Source organism: Heterocephalus glaber, unplaced genomic scaffold (assembly GCF_053883595.1).
Source record: "Heterocephalus glaber isolate CG9 unplaced genomic scaffold, H.glaber_assembly_v1.0 deba00001509, whole genome shotgun sequence".
Taxonomy (NCBI): domain Eukaryota; kingdom Metazoa; phylum Chordata; class Mammalia; order Rodentia; family Bathyergidae; genus Heterocephalus; species Heterocephalus glaber.
The window spans coordinates 40,559,525-40,580,754 of NW_028258325.1; the positions used below are offsets into that span (position 1 = coordinate 40,559,525).

Sequence of the window (21,230 nt, forward strand, 5' to 3'; positions counted from 1 at the left end):
TTTAACCATGGCTACACAAAATATTCAGCTTATAATATTCAATGTCTGTACCTCTGACATAATTACAATGAACTCAATTATTAAATAAAATTTCATACAAAGAAAAAAAAACTTTCTGTAAATATCAAAGGTGATGCAAGTTTTAGAAGTTCATTGGTTTCTTTGTTTTTTGTTTTTTGTACTGGGGATCAAACTTGGGACCTTGCACTTGCGAGGCAGGCGGCAGAACCACTGAGCTAAATCCCTGGCCCAAAGATCTTTGGAAATAACTAAAAATCTCCAAAGAATTCAGATTTATTCACTTGGGCCTTATCTTTTTCAACACAATCTAGTACCTTTTCTGGTACTCAATTTTCTACCCTTCTTCCCCTAATTCATAATTTAATTTGTATTGTTGGTTTTCCTAGGACAAGGCGGGCATTCTTACCTCAAGGAATGGCTGTGGTGGGCAGGATTACTATCAAGTAAGTTCTTAATAGTGAGAATAGAGTTTGCTTATAAAATGATAAATACATTACATGGAATTTTTCAACATTAATTTCTCTTTGAGATAAGAATGGAATTTAAGTCTAAAAATTTTGTGTGCATATAATATCATATAGCATATGATATTACATTACATGCTTCCCTTCTGGAATCCTTGCACACTCAATACTGTCATAGAATATAAAGAAAAAAGTTGATATTGATATATTTCATCACAAGTGCTTCGTATTTTCTTTCCCATAAGGATTGAGAAAAAGTGCTTTCCTCCTGTATTTCCCCAGCTCCTAATTTGAATCTGTAACTATTCTAACTACATATTTTCTCTGGAAAGGGTACATTTTCCTTGCCAGAACCAAACATGAATAAATTCAAGGATTCTCTGGCTGTTAACACTGGAAGAAACAGAAGATGAAGGTTAGGTTGTCACCACTCTCCTCCCTCCCAGACTTATTTCCGGGGTTAAGGGAGACTGTAAATTGGAAGGCGCTTTCTAAACACTAATATGATGTCCATACAGAAGGCAGTGTTATCTCCCTCAGCCACTTCCACTGATTTCACTTGCCTCCTATCTTCTTCTGAACTTTCTCAAATCCCAAGTCTGAAACTTCCAAAGAAAACACATCATAAATTGTAGTTTCACACCACTTGAAAATCATTTCCCTCTGCAGTTAGAAGTCTGAAAGCTTCCAAACACAAGGAAAATATTTCAGTATATGTGAGATCTTTTTGTAAGAAGGAACTTGGGTACTTTTTCCTTAATAAATGGTGGACTCTAAAAGGATGATGAATAAAAGTAATTTAAATTTGCATACCCTTCAGTTCTTCCCACACCTACTTTCTTACTTTACTTGAATAAAACTTGGCAAGAACTGGGAAGAGTCAAGACAGATAGATTGAGAAAGATTAAGTGATTCTCTTTTTCCTCTCTTACTTTCATTTCCTTACCCTCTGCTCTTACTTTAGAATGAAAATATTAGAAAAACATTTTATGGCTATGTTTACAGTTTTATTTTCACCATGTGAAAAAGCTTTCCCCAGTATTAAAGAGATAAAAGCATACATTAGAGATTTATCTAATGACAAATATGCACTACTTTAATCATGAGGTCATTGTTTTGCTGGAATACTGTCTTTAAGATAACAATATAAATAATATTACTTATTCAAGAAAGGCTTAATACAGAAAATCCTAGGATTCATTACAAAAGCAGTCTCCTAATTATTCTGTTGTCATTTTTAGATTTGTTTTATGGTATATTCTTATGCCATACCCTGAAGATTGGGGGGAGGGTGGCAAAGTGGCCCTAGAAAGGGAAAACGGAGTTCTTTCTTCTCTCTACAATCAGTATTTACTTGGTGTAGTTTGCCAGCATGAAATGCTACATTCCTCGGGCAAGTATCCATTTGTGATCTATGAAAACAGTTTGGCTCCCATACAATAGCTCTCACTCTAGAAATTGTTTGCATTACACTACCTCATGTAATCTAGAGTTTCTCAAATACAAAAAGGACTACATTTAGAAAGGAGCACATCATTATGATTTTACAATAGCTGCTCGGATCTTCTTGAGCTGCACAAATACTATTACTTAGTTGTAGCTCACATGCAATTCAGAAATGCCTGACTTTATGGGGATTCCTGGCTATGCCTCACTTAGACATCAGATCTTTACAAAGTGTTCTAATTTTACAAATTCTTTTGTTGCTGTTAATTTACAAGGCAGTAGGTATTCTTGAGAAAATAAAATTGTTCCTTGCTTCCTCCAATGCTACCTCTACTCAGTTTTATCAGAGTGGTAAGTATGTTTTCATTATTGAAGTAAATAAAATCTCTCTTGAAAGTCATTTCAAATGTGTATTCATCGGTCACCATTAGTTGTTAGTCACCAGGTAATTATAGCTTATCTGAATCTCTAAATACCAATTCCCTCTCACCTTCTATTAAAAAAAAAAAACAGTTAAATCATTTGTCCACTTTTCATCAATGGGACATAACAGCTGACACCACAATTTAAATGAGGAAAAGTTTATTTGGCTTATAGTTTCAGAGGGTTCAGTCCATGATTAGCTGGCTCCAAAGCAGAAACATCATGGCAGAAGGGCTTGGCAGAGGCAAGCTGCTCAGGGAAGCAGAACACCACAGGGAAAGAGTGTTGCCATGGTGAGATATATGTTCCAAAGGCACACACTCAGTGACCCATGTCCACCTGAGCTGCACCCTCTACAGCACACTCAGCTATCAGCATCTGCAGATTAATCCACTGATAAGTATCGTGCTCCCATGACCCAGTCACCTCTCTAGGAGTCTCTAAAGCCAATCAAGATGGCAGTTAAGATTACCTGGCACATCATTCCTTTTAGCTAGATCTTTTAGTGTCATTGAGATAAAATCCACTGCTTTACATTTGGTTTTCTCTTCCAATAAGTAAATTAATCATGTACAGTAATACTTCTGCTTGCTTTCTAGTGGGAGCAGGAGAGGCTGCAAATTTTGCAGCTTATGCATTTGCACCTGCCACCTTGGTCACCCCTCTGGGCTCCTTGAGTGTTCTCATAAGGTAAGTGAGCAATAAAGAGTGTGGTATCTGCAGGTATTCTAATATCATAGAACACTTGAACTATAAAAAGCACATTGCTACCATGTTTCTCTGAAAATAAGACCTAGCTGGAAAATCACTGGCCTTGAAAACTAGAAATAAGAAATGCTAGCCTAAAGCAGCCTATTCTTGGCTTACCTGCCTTACAAAGTAGCCACTGAGCAAAAGAATACATGACAGGTAAGGCAAGGAAAAGGTGATTGGGACTGGCATTTTTTAATCTCTAGTTTTCAAAGCTTGATTATTTTCTGGCTAGGTCTTATTTTCACGGAAATAGTATATGTATATGATGTATATGTTTTTTCCCTCAAAACCAAAAGTCTACACCAACCTGAACTCTGATAGCACAGAAGAGCCCTGAAAAACTTTGGAAAGGTCACTGAACCTTAGTTCCTCATTTGTAAAATGGGGATAATTTTTTTCTTGGACTAGAGATTTGGCTTCATGGTAGAACACTTGCCTAGACTATAAAAAAAATAGCAGTAGAAATAGGGAATAGAAAACTATATGTAAACACCATGACAGTGAATGTGGGTTCCTCCTAACATAATTATGTATTGTATTTGTGACTCAGTGAACCCTAGCAGAGTCTTATTTTTGTTTTTACATCTCTCACCAAAATAAATTGCCAGAGTCCTTTTAATTCTTTTTGTGGTCATAGTGATGAATGACTGTAACTGTCAGAGAACTTAAAAAAGCATGGTGTTTGGGCTAAATTTCAATTTTCATTAAAAATCTTAAATTGTCTGCTGAATACTTCTGTTTGGATACCCAGTAATTTCTTTTAGTACATGAAGACTATTAAAAATAGCATGTGAGTAGGGGTGGCGAGAGGGGAAGGGGAAAGGGAAGAAGGGAAAGGAAAAATTATGAGAAAAGAAAAATAATGGAAACAAAATCTATGTAAATACGGAAGGGTGGAAGGGGTGAAGGGCACACAGGTAATAGGGGAAAAAATAAGAAGTAAGATACATCATCTTCAGATACAAACACCCAATGACAAATGTAAACGTATTGTATACCTAAAATGTACCAATAAATATATATTAAAAAAATAGCACATGGATCATAGTATGTGAAACTGATTTTTCTGAATTAATGTATGTTATGATCTCAAATGAATATGTTCAGTGAGGTCATGAAGTCTTATTTTGTAGCTCAGCTAGCATTTTATCTTTCTTATTTCCATTTGCTATCAGCCTCTACTAGAAAGCTTATGATTCACTTCTATTTATCCTCTTTATAGGATTTTTTTCTGAGAATCAAAGGAGTCAATACACATAAAGCATGTAGAACTCTTGTCTTTGAAGTGAATAAATAATATAGTAATTGTGTTAGTTACTTTTCTCATTGTTGAGACAAAATACCCAACACCCAAAGTTAAAGGGGGAAAGGTTTACATAGCTCACAGTTTGTAGAGGTTTCAGTCCATCGTCACCTGGCTCCAAGGCAGGGTGGCATGGCAGACAGCCCTTGCAGAGGAGAAATAGCTCACGGTAGCCAGCAGGTAGCAAAAGCAGCAAGAGAAAGACAAACCTCTTTCTGTCCCTTATATTATATCCAGGCTACCAGGATTAGAGCAGTGCCAAACCAATCAGTGGACTGATCCAGCAATCACCCCCCCTTAATCCTAGCACCCTTAATCCTAGCATTGCACCCTGAATCAGTTACACACTCTAGATTCAGCCACTTCCAAAAAATCTCCATTCATGACTGCATGAGGCTTTGGGAACATCTAGACACAAGCCATGAAAGTAATAGTTTTAGCACTCTCTAAAGTTACAATCCCAAAAGTAGCCACATGAGGACAATTATAGGATTCTAGGAAAGCACCTGGTGATTGTTCCTCATCTCAAGGGTGAGAGGCTCCATTACTTGCATTACTGGAGTGCCAGAGCATCCAAGAAAGGAGGCTGGCATGCAGAAGCCCCAGCAGGGGATCACTGAGCCCCATTGCGTTTTGTTTTGTTTTGTTTTGTTTTGTTTTGTTTTGTTTTGTTTTGTTTTGTTTGAGTCAGGATCTTGCTATGTAGTTGCTATGGAGGCTGACCTTGAACTCACTATGTAGCCTAGGCTGGCCTCAAACTCACAGTGATTCTCCTGCGTCAACCTCCCGAGTGCTGGGATTAAAGGCATGGGGCACCAGTCTTGGCCCCATTGCTTTAGGACTCTGACAAGACTGAATATCATGACAAGGAGTACATGGTGGATAAAGCTGCTCTCTTCATGGCTGCCAGGAAGTAGCTAGAAGGGAGGAAGCCAGGAACAAAATACACCTTTCACAGACATGCCCCTAGTGACATACTTCCTCCTAGTAGGCCCCACCTCCTACAGTTTCCCCCACCTCCCTTAGCTCATTTAGCTAAAAACCTATCAATGGATTAGTCCACTGATGAGGTTATAGCTTCATAATCCAATCACTTCCCAAAGGCCCCACCTCTTGGACATTATTACACTGGAAACTAAGTCTTCAACACATGAGTTTTGGGGGGAATAGTTCAGATCTAAACAATAACACATGCTCTGGGAGTGCCAATCCAGAGCTTTCTGAGACCGATGCACAACAACCAAAGTACTGGGAACATTGGATATGTGGAAGTACCAGGGCAGTAGCAGGTAGTATGAAAGAATTCTAATATTTTCATAATCTATGTGGGTAAGCTGATATGTACTAGCTATCTATCAGCCCTGAGCTGAGTAATTCTACTTCAGGTGTATATCATTCTGTTTGAAACTTTTATGGGCATATATTCTAAATGTATATGTTGAGCACCTATAATTTGAAGATCCAAAATTTGAAAATTTTTGAATGTGGACATAATGCCACAAATGGAAAATTCCACACTCCCCACACAAACTGTGTGCGGATGGGTGTGCATATATTGTTGTGGTATAATGCTTTCTTTCAGGAAGATACCAAAAAGGGGAATAGCTGGATCAGATGGAACCTCTAGTTTTAGTTTTTTAAGGAATCTCCACACTGATTTCCATAGCAGTTGCACCAGTCTGCACTCCCATAAACAGTGGAAAAGGATTCCTTTTTCCCCCACAGTCCCCACCAGCATTTATTGTCAGTTGATTTGGTAATAGCCATTCTTTCTGGAGTGAGATGGAATCTCAGCATTGTTTTAATTTGCATCTCTCAAATGGCCAGTGATATTGAACATTTTTTCATCTGTTTGTTTGCCATTTGTACTTCTTCACCTGAGAATTGTCTGTTGATTTCAGATGCCCATTTTTGTATTGGGTCTTTAAATTTAGGAAGTATGATCTTTGTCAATTCTTTGTATGTTCTAAATATTAGTCCTCTGAGGAACAACTAGCTACAATGGAGTACTACTCAGCCATAAAGAAGGATAAACTTGAGAAGTTTATAGCTAAATGGATACACCTTGAGACTATACTCTTAAGTGAAATAAATCAGACATACATGTGTAAATATTGTATTGTCTCTCTGGTGTGAGAAACTGAAAGTGTAAATGGGGACCAAAATATATAATAGATAATGTGAAATAGGAAGAAATTGTTTGGAAGGAAAGGGAAACTAGGGAGGAGGGAGGGAAAGAGGAAGGAAGGAAAAAGAAAAAAAATGAGAAAAAAAGGAAGAAATGGAAACAAAGCTTTTAAGGAGGGGAAGAGGGGTTGAAGGGAGGGGAGGGGATTGGGAAAAAAAAAGGAATCAAGATATACCATGTACAGGTACAAATTCCCTATGATGAAGGTGATCATTATGTATATCTAAATTATACCGAGAAAATTTATTTTTTTAAAAGTGGGTAGTAGAACTATGTTGATTGTTCAGAGAAATAAATAAGGAACCACTATAAATGAACTTGCTTCATATTGTCTGGAACTAATAAAAACTATTGACTAATTTAAAAAAACAGAAAAACCAAAAATAATCCATAAACCTACCTCAAGCTATATATATAAGGTATACAGGAAACATAAATGAATTATATGTTTAGATTTAGGTCCTCTCAAGATATCTTATTATGTACATGCAAATATTCCTAAAATCAGAAAAAAATCTAATATCTGAAACACTTCTGGTGACAAGCATTTGAGATAGCGATACTTAATCTTTATCGTGCCAGTAAAATGTGAACATCTTTTGTTTACTTGGCTTTATAGGAGAAAGGGGACAATTGAAAATGAACAGAACAAAGCCTCTTAAAAGGTCTTGGGAGGATGACAGGAGTGTTAAGTGTCTATGACAGTTCTTCAGATGTAAATCAGTGAGGCAGAGGTGATTGACCATCATTCTGAGTTTGCAGCCTACCCAGGGTTTTCAGTGCCATTTACCATATTCAGGTCAGCTCACTGGAATACCACAGCTTCTGAGCTGCTGTGAAATCAAAAGATAATTGAACCATAATGATCTTATTTTTTCTCTCCCCACAGTGCAATATTATCTTCCTATTTTTTAAATGAGCACTTGAACATTCATGGGAAAATAGGCTGCATATTAAGTATATTGGGGTCAACTGTGATGGTTATCCATGCCCCACAAGAAGAGGAAGTCACTTCTTTGCATGAAATGGAAATGAAATTGAGAGACCCAGGTCTGTGATCCAGCCTAAATAAACATTCAAATTCTGCTCCTCTTTCTCTTCTAATCAACTGATAGTTGCAATAATATAGTAATCGGGCTTGTACGACCCTAACTGTAGATTGTGAGACATCATAAGATTTGCTTATTGCAAGTCTTCTGAAAAGGTGAAAGAGTTTATCTTTGCCCATTCTGTCCCTCTATGTAATGAAAGGGAGAGGTAGGCCTGGTAGAGGCAGAAGATTTATGGTCAAATTCTTGCCACTTTCTCCCTAAATAAAAGTAAAAATGACCATACCTATCTGACCTCATAATATTGGGAAGACTCAAATGATGTGTTGTAAGGGCCAGGAATTTAGCTCAGTGGCACCAAGCCTGCCTTGCAAGCGCAAGGTCCTGAGTTCAATCCCCAGTCCAAAAACAAAAAAAAAAATTTAATATCTTCAGGACTGGGGATTTAGCTCAGCAGCATAGTGTCTGCCTGGCAAGCACAAGGTCTTGAGTTCAATCCCTGGTACCAAAAAAAAAAAATGTGTTTTAAGCTTCTTATAAAATGAAAGCTGTACAATAGAATATTACTGTTTTTAATTTAATCTTTCTAAAGTATCTAAATACTTTAAATTCTTAAATTCATGATTAACAAAATTTCAGAAAGGCACAATCTTTTCTGGAAATTAACATGTTCAAAAGTGTAATTCTTTTCTCTTTTTAACAGGATTCATTTCCTTTGCTGTGATCATAACTGTGATCTCCTTGGTGCTGATTTTAATTGTGGCTCCTAAGAAAGGACAGACCAATATACTGGTCTACATTTCAATTTGTTCTTTAATTGGAGCATTCTCAGTTTCTTCTGTCAAGGGCCTGGGAATTGCCATTAAGGAACTACTAGATCGGAAGCCAGTTTACAAGAATCCACTGGTCTTTATTTTGCTGGCTGTACTTGTGCTTTCAGTCACAACACAGATTAACTATCTCAACAAAGCACTGGACACTTTCAATACATCTCTTGTGACTCCTATTTATTATGTGATCTTCACCTCCATGGTAGTGACATGCTCTGCCATCTTGTTCCAAGAGTGGTATGGCATGAAAGCTGGAGATATCATCGGAACCTTGAGTGGGTTCTTCACCATTATCAATGGCATCTTCCTTCTACATGCTTTTAAAAATACTAACATTACCTGGAGTGAGCTGACATCCACTGCTAAAGCAAAAGTCCTTTCTCCAAATAGCAATGAGAACAATTACATGTTACTAGAGAATGTAGATTTTTCAACAGCAGGATATGAAGATGACATTACCTTGTTTAGCAGGACTGATGATCAAAACCTCTGTAAATCCTAAATTTTCTCCATTATAAGACACTTTGAAAGGAGAAAGAAGACTTATTCTTGGAAGTACTGTTGGGAAAGTTAGTGTTTATAAAATTCTAACACTTTAAACATGAGGCAAAAAAAAATTTTTTTTTGGTACCAGGAATCAAACTCAGTCCTTGCGCTGGCGCAGCAGGCGGCGAAACCACTGAGCTAAATCCCCAGCCCCATGAGGCAGAATTTTAAAAAGTCTTCACTTGGGCCATCAAATTTGAACATCAAGTTTTGATATTCTTCCAGAAGATTTCTCCATCTTTCCATTTCTGCAAATTTTTAAATACTGCCTAAGCATAAAAGAAGTCAAGGAGTTATATTTGTCTCAGAATAATCTCTTCTGACTACAGTAGATTTGCTTTCTCCAGGTGGTGCCTTATTTCCTTGGTGGCTATTCCTAGATTCATAGTAATTCACAGATCAAATTGTCTGTGTTCTGAGAAGCAGAGTTATCGGTCACCATTCTCTGGTGAGTCATAATCCCACATCATTAAAACTGAGAAGTGAGAACACTGTTGCTTCATCCTCCTTTCTGTAACTTCCTTCTTTTTAAACTAGAAAATTAAAAGGCAGAGTATTAAAGAAAAAAACAGGCCTGCTTTCAAAATCTGTACCTCAGTGAGCTAGAAGGCGCAAGACACACCCACCCATGAAGACACAAATAGCAGTTTAATCAAAAATCATAAGACTATTACCAATTAAAGAGGGAGGATGGAGAGAGGAGGAAAGTACTTCAGACCTCAGATAGAGGAAACAAATTTTTCTTTTCCCAAAAACACACATTCAAAGAACAGGTTCTTTTAACACAAATCTGGATAGCATCAGACAAAGCAAACTCTCTGGAAAAATCCAAGTGAATTCAGCTTTGAAGTTACATTCATTTTGTCCCATTCTTCTATTATTCCATAGGTTACTTTTCTTGTAGATATTTTTGTGAAATAACTGCTACATTTTATCAGGATTATATGGTCCACTTTAATTTTTCTCAAATATTTTATCCCTAAAGGATAGGTTTCCAAGACTGTTTGGAATTTTGGGGGGAAAAAAATCTTTGTTTAAAAAAGAAACGTGCACAAGTTATCGTAGTGATTCTCTTGAAATTTAGTTCTGTACCCCTTAGTAAGGAAATTATAATCAGTTATGAACTTTTCAAAATTAGCGTATCCTATCACTGTAAGTGGCCAGATTGGTTTTTTCTGTTTAATTCATCCTGGCCACATTTTTCCACATAGATATTGATACAGTTTGAAGAGATTGGGAAGGAGAATGAAATTCCTATAAAACAAAATATTAAGGGCTGGGGATTTAGCTCAGTGGTTTTGCTGCCTGCTGCACAAGCGCAAGGACCCGAGTTCGATCCCCGGTATAAAAAAAAAAAAAATTAAGACCTTAGAGGCTATTACAAAGGTATCTTTTTCACATTAAAACTTCCATACTGGGCCAAGGATTTAGATCAATGGTGCTGCTGCCTGCCTTGAAAGCACAAGGTCCTGAGTTCGATTCCCGATACCAAAAAAAATTCCACACTATTTTCCTATTTCGTTCCAGATTCATGGCAGGAATAACATTTATGGTGAACTTTATTGTTTATGGGCGGATTTCCTATCACCTATTGGTCTTATAGAAAACAAATTTGCTATCATGTCTAGATTAAAATTCTGTCGAAACAAATCTAACCAAAAAGAAAATTTTAAATTGTTTGGATTGTTTCTTCTAACTTCAAACATTATTTTGTTTTTCTGTTTTTGAGCAAAGTCAAGCCTACCAAGGATAATAAAAAGTAAACTCTGCCAATCAGAATTCTGTTAAACTGACTTCAGCATTCCCACAGTTCTACTGAACTATGACTGATGCTCACAGTGATGATCTGAAATGACAGCAGAGTCTTAAACTGCTGTTAAAATCTTCAGCATAGTTTAGTGTTCAGCATAGTTCAAGGCATTCTAAATTTTTGAAAATTGATTATCCATGGAAGATCTCTGGATTGATACCACAGGTTAAATACATGTATACTCTGTTGACTGCTAATTATTTTTACTTGTGTATCAGATAAATAAGCTGTGAACACAAATTTGTAGAAGTGTCTTCTGAAAAAGTAGTATTTGAAAACTGTAGAACTTTTTAAATGTTCTTTTGAGTATTGAGGACTCCCTTGTTTTTCTCAGGATACCTTCTTGGTAAGGAAATTAATGGAATTTTTGACATCTAACCTAAGGGTATGGTAGTGGTGCTCCACTCTGGGGAATTTAAGTCCCACACATTAAATATCACCTGTTACTTGACATCTTAAATGTCAAGTTTTGCCCTTGATACATTGTTCCCAGGTCAAAATTTCTTGGAACACAAGGATCAGTGTGTATCCTAGATTGGGAAATGAACTGGTGCTGACATATATGCCCAGGAGAAAGACTGAGAAAGATTTCATGAGTTGTAGTACATGGGAAAACAATGAAATATTTGAACAGCTTTCTCTACAAAAATTAGTGGTGGACATATGCATTAAAAATCTTAAAATGTTTTTGCAAATCTAACACTAATTTTCCCAAATAGAGAGATGCTGTTGAAGGAGGAATAAAATGCTGGATCACTTATTCGCACCAACTGTGTTAGTCTTTGCTGGCTGTTTCATATATATGTATGTACATATGTATATGTATTTTAACATATATGCATATATTTATCATCACATAGATATATTTGTAAGATTTATTATGTGAATTTTGGTGTATCTGTCTTTAAGGATTATAAAGTTGTACCAGCACAGAAAGAAATGAAAGCCTTTCTTCAAGCTGTAAAGATAATGGCTTTATTTTATTTTTTGTCTTATAATTTTACTCCTTTGTCAATAATGATTTTTAGTTCAGATTACAGAAGTCCATAAAACTCTTTAAATTTAGCATCATGAAATCAGATTAACACCCATTTTTTTTAAGTATTAAGTCAAACACATAGGAAACACTTTGCATTATCCCCAATATTTTAGAAGCACTTGATAATTAGTTCTCCTTGAGCCAACATGTTAATTCTTACAGTCTGCTCACTAGAGAGAGAGGACCGCTGGGTGCCAGTTTTCACAAACCCCTCCTCTTTTCAGTTTGTGTCACATTAATTCCTTTTACATTATCCAGGTGACAGTGACTTTCATCTTGGTACTATCAATACCGATATAATATTCCAACAAAAGTATTTTTTCTTAAAACCAGTAAAGCTGAAGTAAATGCTAATTTTACCTTTCAACAAAGCCATGTTAAAAAAGTAATTTATATTAATATATGTGAAATGTTCTCATGTGTTTTAATTATGTTCATGAAATTTTATATTTTTCAAAAGTTTATAAATATTCATTTTAGAGAGTACAGGTTTTAACAGTTTTTGTATATTTTACATTTGCAATAAAATAATGTGGTTTAATTACAGTTTTTGGAGGTTATGGACATTAAGTATATGCAATGGCAAAAATATCCCTATTTTGTTTTGAGATTAAGAGAAAGCCCCCCCCAGGGGGGGACCTTACTGAAGTTAATTTTGCTTTTTCTTCATTTCTCCATGAAATTAAAATTTCAGAAGGCTGTCCACAAAACCATCTCTTGTTAAACAATGGATTTGGTACTTAAAAGAAACTGTCTTATCCTTCAATAATTTGATTGAGCAAGATAGAGCTGAAAACAGTCAGTATAATGAAATCTCCCCTCAATTCACTTATAAAAGAAGAAAGTGCAGTAATCCATTGATATCTGGGGGGGATTCATTCTAGGACCCCCTTGTAGATACCAAAACCCGCAGATGCTCAAGTCCCTTATATTAAAATAGCATAGGATTTGCATAGAACCTGTGCACCTCTTCCATATTTTTTTTTGTATTAAATTCTTTTATTGGTACATTGTAGGTACACAACACAATTACATTTCTCATTGGGAATTGTACCTTTATATAATGCATCTTGGTTCTTATTTTTTCCCCATTCCTAGCCCTCCCTTCACGCCCTCCACCCTTCCCTATTTACAAAGACTTTATTTCCATTTTTTCCATTTCTCATCATTTTTTCCTTTCCCTTCTTTCCTTTCCCCTGCGCCTCCCACTACCCCTACCCCTTTGGACCTTTTCTTCCTATTTTACATTATTATTTATTCATTCTAATCACTGGTACATTTTAGGTATACAATATAATGACATTCATCATTGGAAATTTGCACCTTTACATAGTCTCTCTTGGTTCTTATTTTTCACCCTTGCCCAGCTCTCCCTTCAACCCCTCCAGCCCTCCCTATTTACAAAAATTTTGTTCCTATTTTTCCATTTTCTCATATTAATACCATTCCCTTCTATCCTTTCCCCTAGCCCTCCCACTTCCTTCCCCTTGGCCCCTTTTCTTCCTATTTCACATGACCTATTATACATTTAGTCCTTATGTACACTTTCAATTTCTCACACCAGAGAAACTATTCGGTATTTACACATGTGTGTCCTATTTATTTCACTTAAGAGTATTGCCTCAATGTGCATCCACTTAGCTATAAATGTCTCTAATTTCTCATTTTTTATGGCTGAGTAGTACTCCATTTTATTTTTTAAAAACCTCACATTTTCTTTATCCAGTCTCCAGTTGATGGGCATTTGGGCTGTTTCCAAGTTTTAGCTATTACAAACTGAGCTGCTATGAACATGGGTACACATATATCACTGTGGTATGATTCTTTTAATTCTTTGGGGAAGATCCCCAGCAGTGGAATAGCAGGGTCAAATGGGATTTCCAGTCCTAGTTCTTTGAGGTATCTCCATACTGATTTCCACAGTGCTTGCACCAGTCTACACTCCCACCAGCAGTGGAGCAGGGTTCCTCTTTCCCCACAGCCCCACCAGCATTTGTTATTGGTTGATTTCATGATAGCAGCCACTCTTTCTGGAGTGAAGTGGAATCTCAGCATTGTTTTCATTTGCATCTCTCGAATGAGCAGTGATGTTGAACATTTTTTCATGTATTTATTTGCTATTTCTACTTCTTTGTGTGAGAAATGTCTGTTCATTTCAGATGCCCATTTTCTGATTGGGTCTTTAAATTTGGGAGGTCTGATCTTTTTAAGTTCTTTATAGATTCGAGATAGTAGACCTTTGTCTGAGGAAGAGCAGGTGAAGATTTTTTCCCACATTGTGGATTGTCTCTTCACACTGCTGGTGGTTTCTCTTGCTGTGCAGAAGCTTTTTGGTAAGAAGAGATCCCATTTGTTGATTGTTTGTGCTAGTTCACGGGCAACTGAGGTTTTCTTCATAAAATCTTTTCCTACACCGATGTCTTCAAGGGTTCTACCTAACCTCTGTTCCAACTGGTTCACAGTTTCTCTTTTAATATTTAGATCTTTAATCCATTTTGATTTTAGTTTAGTGCATGGTGAGAGATACAGGTCTAGTTTTAATCTTTGGCAAGTTGAAGCCCAATTTTTCCAGCACCATTTATTAAAGAGGCTATCTTTCCTCCAGTGAGGGTGTTTGGCTCCTTTGTTGAAGATGAGATGGCTGAGTGTGTCTGGCATTGTTTCTGCATCTTCTAATCTGTTCCACTGGTCCTCAAGCCTGTTTCTTTGCCAGTACCATGCTGTTTTTATCACAGTAGCTTTGTAGTATAGTTGCAGGTTGGGGATTGTGATACCCCCTGCCATGTTTCTGTTACCTAGAATTGCCTTTGCTATTCTGGGTCTCTTCTTGCTCCAAATGGATTTTTGGATTGTTTTCTTGAGGTCTATGAAGTATGCTGCTGGGATCTCAATTGGAATTACATTAAATCTGTATAGCAGTTTTGGAACTATGGCCATTTTAACTATATTGATCCTTCCTACCCAGGAGCAGGGGATGTCTGTCCATTTTCTGATATCATCTTCAATCTCTCTTTTCAGAGTGCCATAGTTTTCAGAGAAGAGGTCTTTGATTTCATTTGTTAGGATGATTCCTAGGTATTTCAGTTTTTTGGATGCTATTGTGAAAGGAATTATTTGCCCTATTTCTGTCTCAGTGAGTCTGTCATTAGTGTAGGGGAAAGCTATTGATTTTTGTGTGTTGACCTTGTAACCAGCTACTTGACTGAATTTGGTTATTAAGTCTAGAAGACTTTTGGTGGAGTTCTTGAGGTCTTCTATATAGAGCATCATCTCATCTGCAAATAATGACAATTTGACTTCTTCATTTCCTATCTTTATTCCTTTTATTTCTTTCTCTAGTCTAATTGCAGTGGCTAATGTTTCCAGAACTATATTGAACAAGAGTGGTGATAGTGGACATCCTTGTCTTGTTCCTGACTTTAGTGTGAAGGATTTCAGTTTTTGACCATTTAGTATGATATTGGCTGTTGGTTTTTCATAGATGGCTTCTATCAGTTTGAGGTAGAGACCATCCATTCCAATTTTTTGTAGGGTTTTTCTCATAAATGCATGTTGGATTTTGTCAAATGCTTTTTCTGCATCTACGGAGATAAACATATGGTTTTTGCCCTTGGCTCTATTGATATAGTGTATTACATTAATTGATTTTCATATATTGAACCATCCCTGCATCCCTGGGATGAATCCTACTTGATCAGGGTGTATGATCTTCTTGATGATCTTCTGCATTCTGTTTGCCATTATCTTATTAAGGATTTTTGCATCTATGTTCATTAGTGAGATTGGCCTATAGTTCTCTTTTTCAGTTGGGTCTTTCTCTGCTTTGGGGATCAAGGTGATGCTTGCTTCCAGGAATGAATTTGGGATTATTGCTTCACTTTCAATTTCATTGAAGAGTTTAAATAGTAGTGGCAGCAGTTCCTCTCTAAATGTCTTGTAGAATTCAGCAGTGAAGCCATCAGGGCCCAGGCTTTTCTTAGTTGATAAGTTTTTAATTACCTTTTCAATTTCATTGGTTGATATTGGGTTGTTCAGAATTTTTAGGTCTTCTTTGTTCAACTTTGGTAATTCATATGTATCTAGGAATCTGTCCATTTCTTCTGTGTTGTCCATCTTATTGGCATATAGGTTCTGGAAGTAGGTATTGATGATCCTCTGGATTTCTGCTGGGTCTGTTGTAGTTTCACCCTTTTGATTACTAATTGCATAGATTTGGGCCTTTTCTTTCCTTTTTCTGACAAGGTTGACTAAAGGTTTATCAATTTTGTTGATTCCTTCAAAGAACCAACTCTTGGCTTCACTGATTTTTTGTATCATTCTCTTAGTCTCCATTGCATTGATTTCTCCTCTGATCTTTATAATTTCCTCCCTTGTATGAGCTTTGGGGTTGTCCTGGTCTTCTTTTTCTAGAAGCTTGAGGTTCAGCATCAGGTTGTTTAATTGGGCTCCTTCTCTTTTCCTAATATGTGTATTCACTGCTATGAATTTCCCTCATAAGACTGCTTGCATTGTGTCCCATAGATTCCGATATGTTGTATTGTCATTGTCATTGAATTGAAGGAACTGTCTGATTTCTTCTTTAATTTCCTCTGTGACCCATTGGTTATTCAGAAGTGTGTTGTTCAATTTCCACGTGTTTATGAAATTTTTTGAGTTTCTTTTGCTATAGATCTCCAATTTCATCACACTATGGTCTGATAATATACAGGGGATAACTTCAATTCCTTTGCATTTACTTAAACATGTTCTATGTGTGAGTATGTGGTCTATTTTGGAGAATGACCCATGTGCAGCTGAGAAGAATGTGTATTCTGATTTTGTGGTGTGGAAGAGTCTGTAAACATCTGTTAAGTTCATTTGTTCAAGAGTTCAATTGAGTTCTAGTATTTCATTACTTAGTTTTAGTCTAGTTGATCTATCTATTTGTGACAGTGGGGTGTTGAGGTCCCCCACTACAATTGTGTTAGTGCATATATGGCTTTTCATGTCCGTTAGTATTTGTTTTATATAGTTGGGCGCACTAGTGTTTGGTGCATAGATATTTATGATTGTCATCTCTTCCTCTTGCATTCTTCCCTTTACAAGGATGTAGTGTCCTTCTTCATCTCTCTTAATTAGTGTTGGTTTGAAGTCTACTTGATCTGCCAAGAGGATAGTTACTCCTGCTTTTTGGGGGCTTCCTCTCACATGGAGTATTGTTTTCCACCCTTTAGCTTTCAGTCTGTGAGTTTCCTTTTGAATGAAGTGTGTTTCTTGTATGCAGCATATTGTTGGATTTTGCTTCTTGTCCCATTCTGCCAGTCTATTTCTTTTGATTGGTGAATTGAGACCATTAACATTGATGGTTATAACTGAAATGTATGGACTTGTCATTGCCATGACTTTTTCTTTTTGTTGGGTTCTCCCCCTTTCCATTTAATTTCTTGTCATGCCAGATGGGTTCATTCTGCTTTGCTTCCTGGGGTTGTGATCCTCAATGTCTGTTCCTAGGATATTGTGTAAAATTTTTTGGAGTGCTGGTTTGGTATTCTCAAAGTTCCTCAGGTGCTCTTTGTCATGAAAGTATCTTATTTCTCCATCCATTTTGAAAGATAGTTTTGCAGGGTACATCAATCTGGGTTGGAGGCTGTTTTCTTTTAGGGCTTGGAATATGTCACTCCAAGCTCTTCTTGCCTTGATGGTTTGTGTTGAGAAGTCTGCTGTGATTCTGATGGGCTTTCCTTTGTATGTGATTTGTGTCTTTTCTCTGACTGCTTGGAGAACTTTGTTCTTCTGTTGTGTTTCTGGAATCTTAACAATTATATGCCTATGTGTAGATTTTTTTTGATCAAGGCTATTTGGAGTCCTATATGCCTCACTTATTTGTATGTCAAGCTCTTTTCCCCTGCTTGGGAAGTTTTCTGCCATTATTTCTGTGAAGAGATTTTTTATGTCATCTCCACTCTCTCCTGTTTCTTCATTGAGCCCAATCAGTCTTACGTTATTCTTTTTTGCATCATCTAGCAGCTGCTGGATTGATTTCTCATGTTCCCTTATAATTTTGAAGCAATTTTTCTTTTCCTGGTCACTAATTGCAATCTTATCTTCTATATCTGAAATTCTGTCCTCACACTGGCTCATTCTGCTGTGTAGACTTTCAGTGGAGCTTTTCATGTCCTGGAAATCTATTTGCATCTGTTTTATGGATTCCATTTGTTTCTTATGTCAGGATTCCATCATGTTCCTCAGCTCCTCTCTAGATTTATTAATCATGTCTTGCACTAAGGGCACAATTTCTCCTGTTATCTGAGAAATTATTTCTGATTTCATTTTTTCCAGATCCCCTTTTGTTGCCAGTTCAGTGGGTCCAGGTGGTTGAGTATCAGAGGGTTCCATCTCATTTCCCTTTGGGGTTGCTGTAGGTGATCTGGAAGTCTGGTTTTGAGACTTATTTATGTGTTTTCTCATTTTGACTGGGGTGAGGGGCTGTTAGCGCCTGCACGGATTTACTCCTCTGAGCTGGGAGAGGTGGGCCAGGGGCCAGGAGCAGCAGTAGGGATGGTGACCCAAAAGCCCTTTCCTGTGGGCTGGGAGCAGCCGGAGGGATGGTGGCCGGGAAACCCCTTCCTCTGGACCAGGAGCAGTGGGGTGGTGGCATAGAAGCCCCTCCCTCTGGGCCAGGAGCGGTGGGAGGGATGGTGGCCCGGAAGCCCCTTCCTCTGGGCCAGGAGCAGCGGGACAGAAGGTGGCCCAAAAGCCCTTTCCTCTGGGCTGGGAGCAGCGGGAGGGATAGTGACCGGGAAGACCCTACCTCTGGGCCGGGAACAGTAGGACTCAGTACCTTGGTCTGGTGGTCTAGTGGTCTGGTGTCCTCTGCGCCTTGGTTATGTGGAATCAGGTGGCTGGCTGTCTGAGGTGGGGTGATTCGGTGTCGTCTGCAGTGGAGTGATTCGGTGTCTTCTGCATGACTCAGGACCTCGGTAGGGCGTGCACAGACCTGCCTGTCTGCAGCGGGCCGACTCGGCATCTTCCACGTGACTCAGGACCTCGGTAGGGCGTGCACAGACCTGCCTGTCTGCAGCAGGCTGATTCAGCGTGTGTTCCGCGCAACTGGGGACCTCGGCAGGGTGTCCATATTTTTTAAATGAATTTTATTGGTACATGACATTCACCATTGGAAATTTGTACCTTTACATAATATGTCTTGGTTCTTATTTTTTTCCCCATTCCCCTGCCCTCCAACCCCTCCACCCATCCCTATTTACAAAGACTTTGTTTCCATTTTTTCCTCTTCTCAAATTAATTCCATTCCCTTCTTTCCTTTCCCCTACCCCTCTTACTTCCCCTTCCCCCTTGCCCCTTTTCTTCCTATCCTCTTCCATATTTTAAATCATGTCTAGATTACTTACAATACCTAATGCAATGTGCATGCCTTGTAAATAATTGTATTCTCTGGTTTGACTTAAACTTACGTTTGAGAGCAATTCCCTTGTTTCCAATTCATAGAAATGAATTGTTCAGGTACAAAAAAACCTTTTATATGTATCCCACACCTCTTCTTTTCCTACATTCTGTAAATATGTAAAAATAAAAAACCACAGTTACTTAGCACCAGAATGAGGTGCAGCATCCAAGCCTACCAACTGCTCAGTCCCTGGAAAGTAGACATGGGAGGCCAGGAGGGGTCTACTGCGCCCAAGACAGGGCATCATCTGGAACAGCATGAGTGCAAACTGCCATCTCTGGCAGCAAACTGTAAAACAAACAGGCCAGCATCCCAGCTGCAACACAAAGGAAGCCAATAAGAGGTATGCTTATGTTACAAAGAGTCTTAAATCTTACCTTAACAAATAAGCAATGTATTTTTCCAAATTAAAAACTTTGGTTGAAAAAAAACACTTTTGGAAAGGACTGACTGCCCAAGCCACCTTTCTCCCCTCCTCCCTGCCCAGTAACAACTCGTAAAAAACCTTCCTTCAACACTAAATCTGTCAGCACTACTAGCATGAAAGAAAACTGTCTTGACAGCATTTTAGATTTTATATGTAGACTTTCTGTGGCAGTGGAGGGATAGGGATGTCCCCAAGTCAGTAGGCCACACCTGTCCTGGGAGCTGTCATTTTGTCATCTGCTCCTGGACCCTCACTTCCCACCAATCTCAGGTGCTTGTCCAGCCTTCAGGCAACAAGGCCTGACACTAGCTTTCTTCACAAGAACACCTGTAGAGCATGTAAGATCACTTCACACCTAGCCACATACAGTACAGTCTCTAGCAAACACTTGACTAGGGAAACAGGCTAGGTTAGTAGCCAAGGTAAGGGAGCCATATTCTAATGGTCATGTTCCTAGAACTCCCTGCCATTCACGTTCCTAGAATTCCTTGCCAGGTTCTGTTTTCCATGGCAACAAGTAACTCCTGACTGCCAGTAAGAAACATATCAGCCTGGCTCAATTGCTTTAAAAATGAGTCTAAACCTGTAGACTGTTTTAAAAATGTCCTCTATATGGGCACAACCACAGAAACCAAATACAGGTACTAGTCAGTCTCTATGGAGAAGGACTTCACACTACCACTAGAATGGCTCTAGGGTAATGAAACGTGGCTCCTTTCTGCACTGTGCCTAGCAAACATTCAAAAAGTAAATTTCAGAACAACCCATAGTTTACGCCCAATAAAACAAACGGTTTAGATAGCACAGCAATGACCAAAAGAGCCATTCAGCTCAGTACAGCTCTCTGTAACTCAATTAGCTTTCCTTTGTTTTCACTATTAATATTTCATTATATTGCCACAAGTTTTAAATGAAGTGGTATTTAAATGAAAGAGATCTCTCCTATAGAACTGTAAAGCTAGGATATAAGGAACAATCTTGGAGGAAATAGAAAACAAATTACTATAAGCAGAATGCAATGGAGTTTTATTTACCATGGTTACCTTGCTTGAGTTTAATTCCTTCTAAGTAATCTTACATGCACAGAAAAAAAAAAAAAGAGCATAGTTTTCTGCCAGTTTTAACAATCTGTTTTCAGGATCATAGAGTAATGCAATGTGGTAGAAAATGCAATGATACACCACCACCCCAGAGGACCAAGGAGGTGAGCCTCTCAGGCTGCCATACCACCACCCCAGAGCACCGAGGAGGTGACATGTCCCCCTGCCCCGGCTGTGCCAAGCCATTACCTAGATCCACACTGCAGAGTTGCAAGGGTCATAAAGGACATTGTTCTGAGCTTGAGAAGATAGAGTAGAAGTGAACAACAGAAAGAGGGCCTCTCTGAGGCCCCTTGATGAAAATTAAAGCCCACTGGAAAAGTGAAGAAAATCTCTGCAATAAAGGCACACCAGACCACCTCAGTTGGGGAAACAGCGGTGTGGACC

The 21,230-nt window shown here is 38.1% G+C and overlaps 1 protein-coding gene across 1 annotated transcript in view; it reads left to right on the top strand.

Annotated features, from left to right (window-relative positions):
• The window catches only part of Nipal1 (NIPA like domain containing 1), a 34,441-nt gene extending 13,557 nt beyond the window's left edge, over positions 1-20,884 (top strand). The window contains exons 3-6 of the mRNA XM_004849756.3: positions 408-464; positions 2,954-3,044; positions 7,488-7,648; positions 8,351-20,884. Of these exons, the coding sequence (XP_004849813.1) occupies positions 408-464; positions 2,954-3,044; positions 7,488-7,648; positions 8,351-8,979 (938 nt within the window). The 3' untranslated portion in view covers positions 8,980-20,884. The remainder of the gene's footprint in view (positions 1-407; positions 465-2,953; positions 3,045-7,487; positions 7,649-8,350) is intronic.
• The last annotated feature ends 346 nt before the right edge of the window (positions 20,885-21,230 follow it).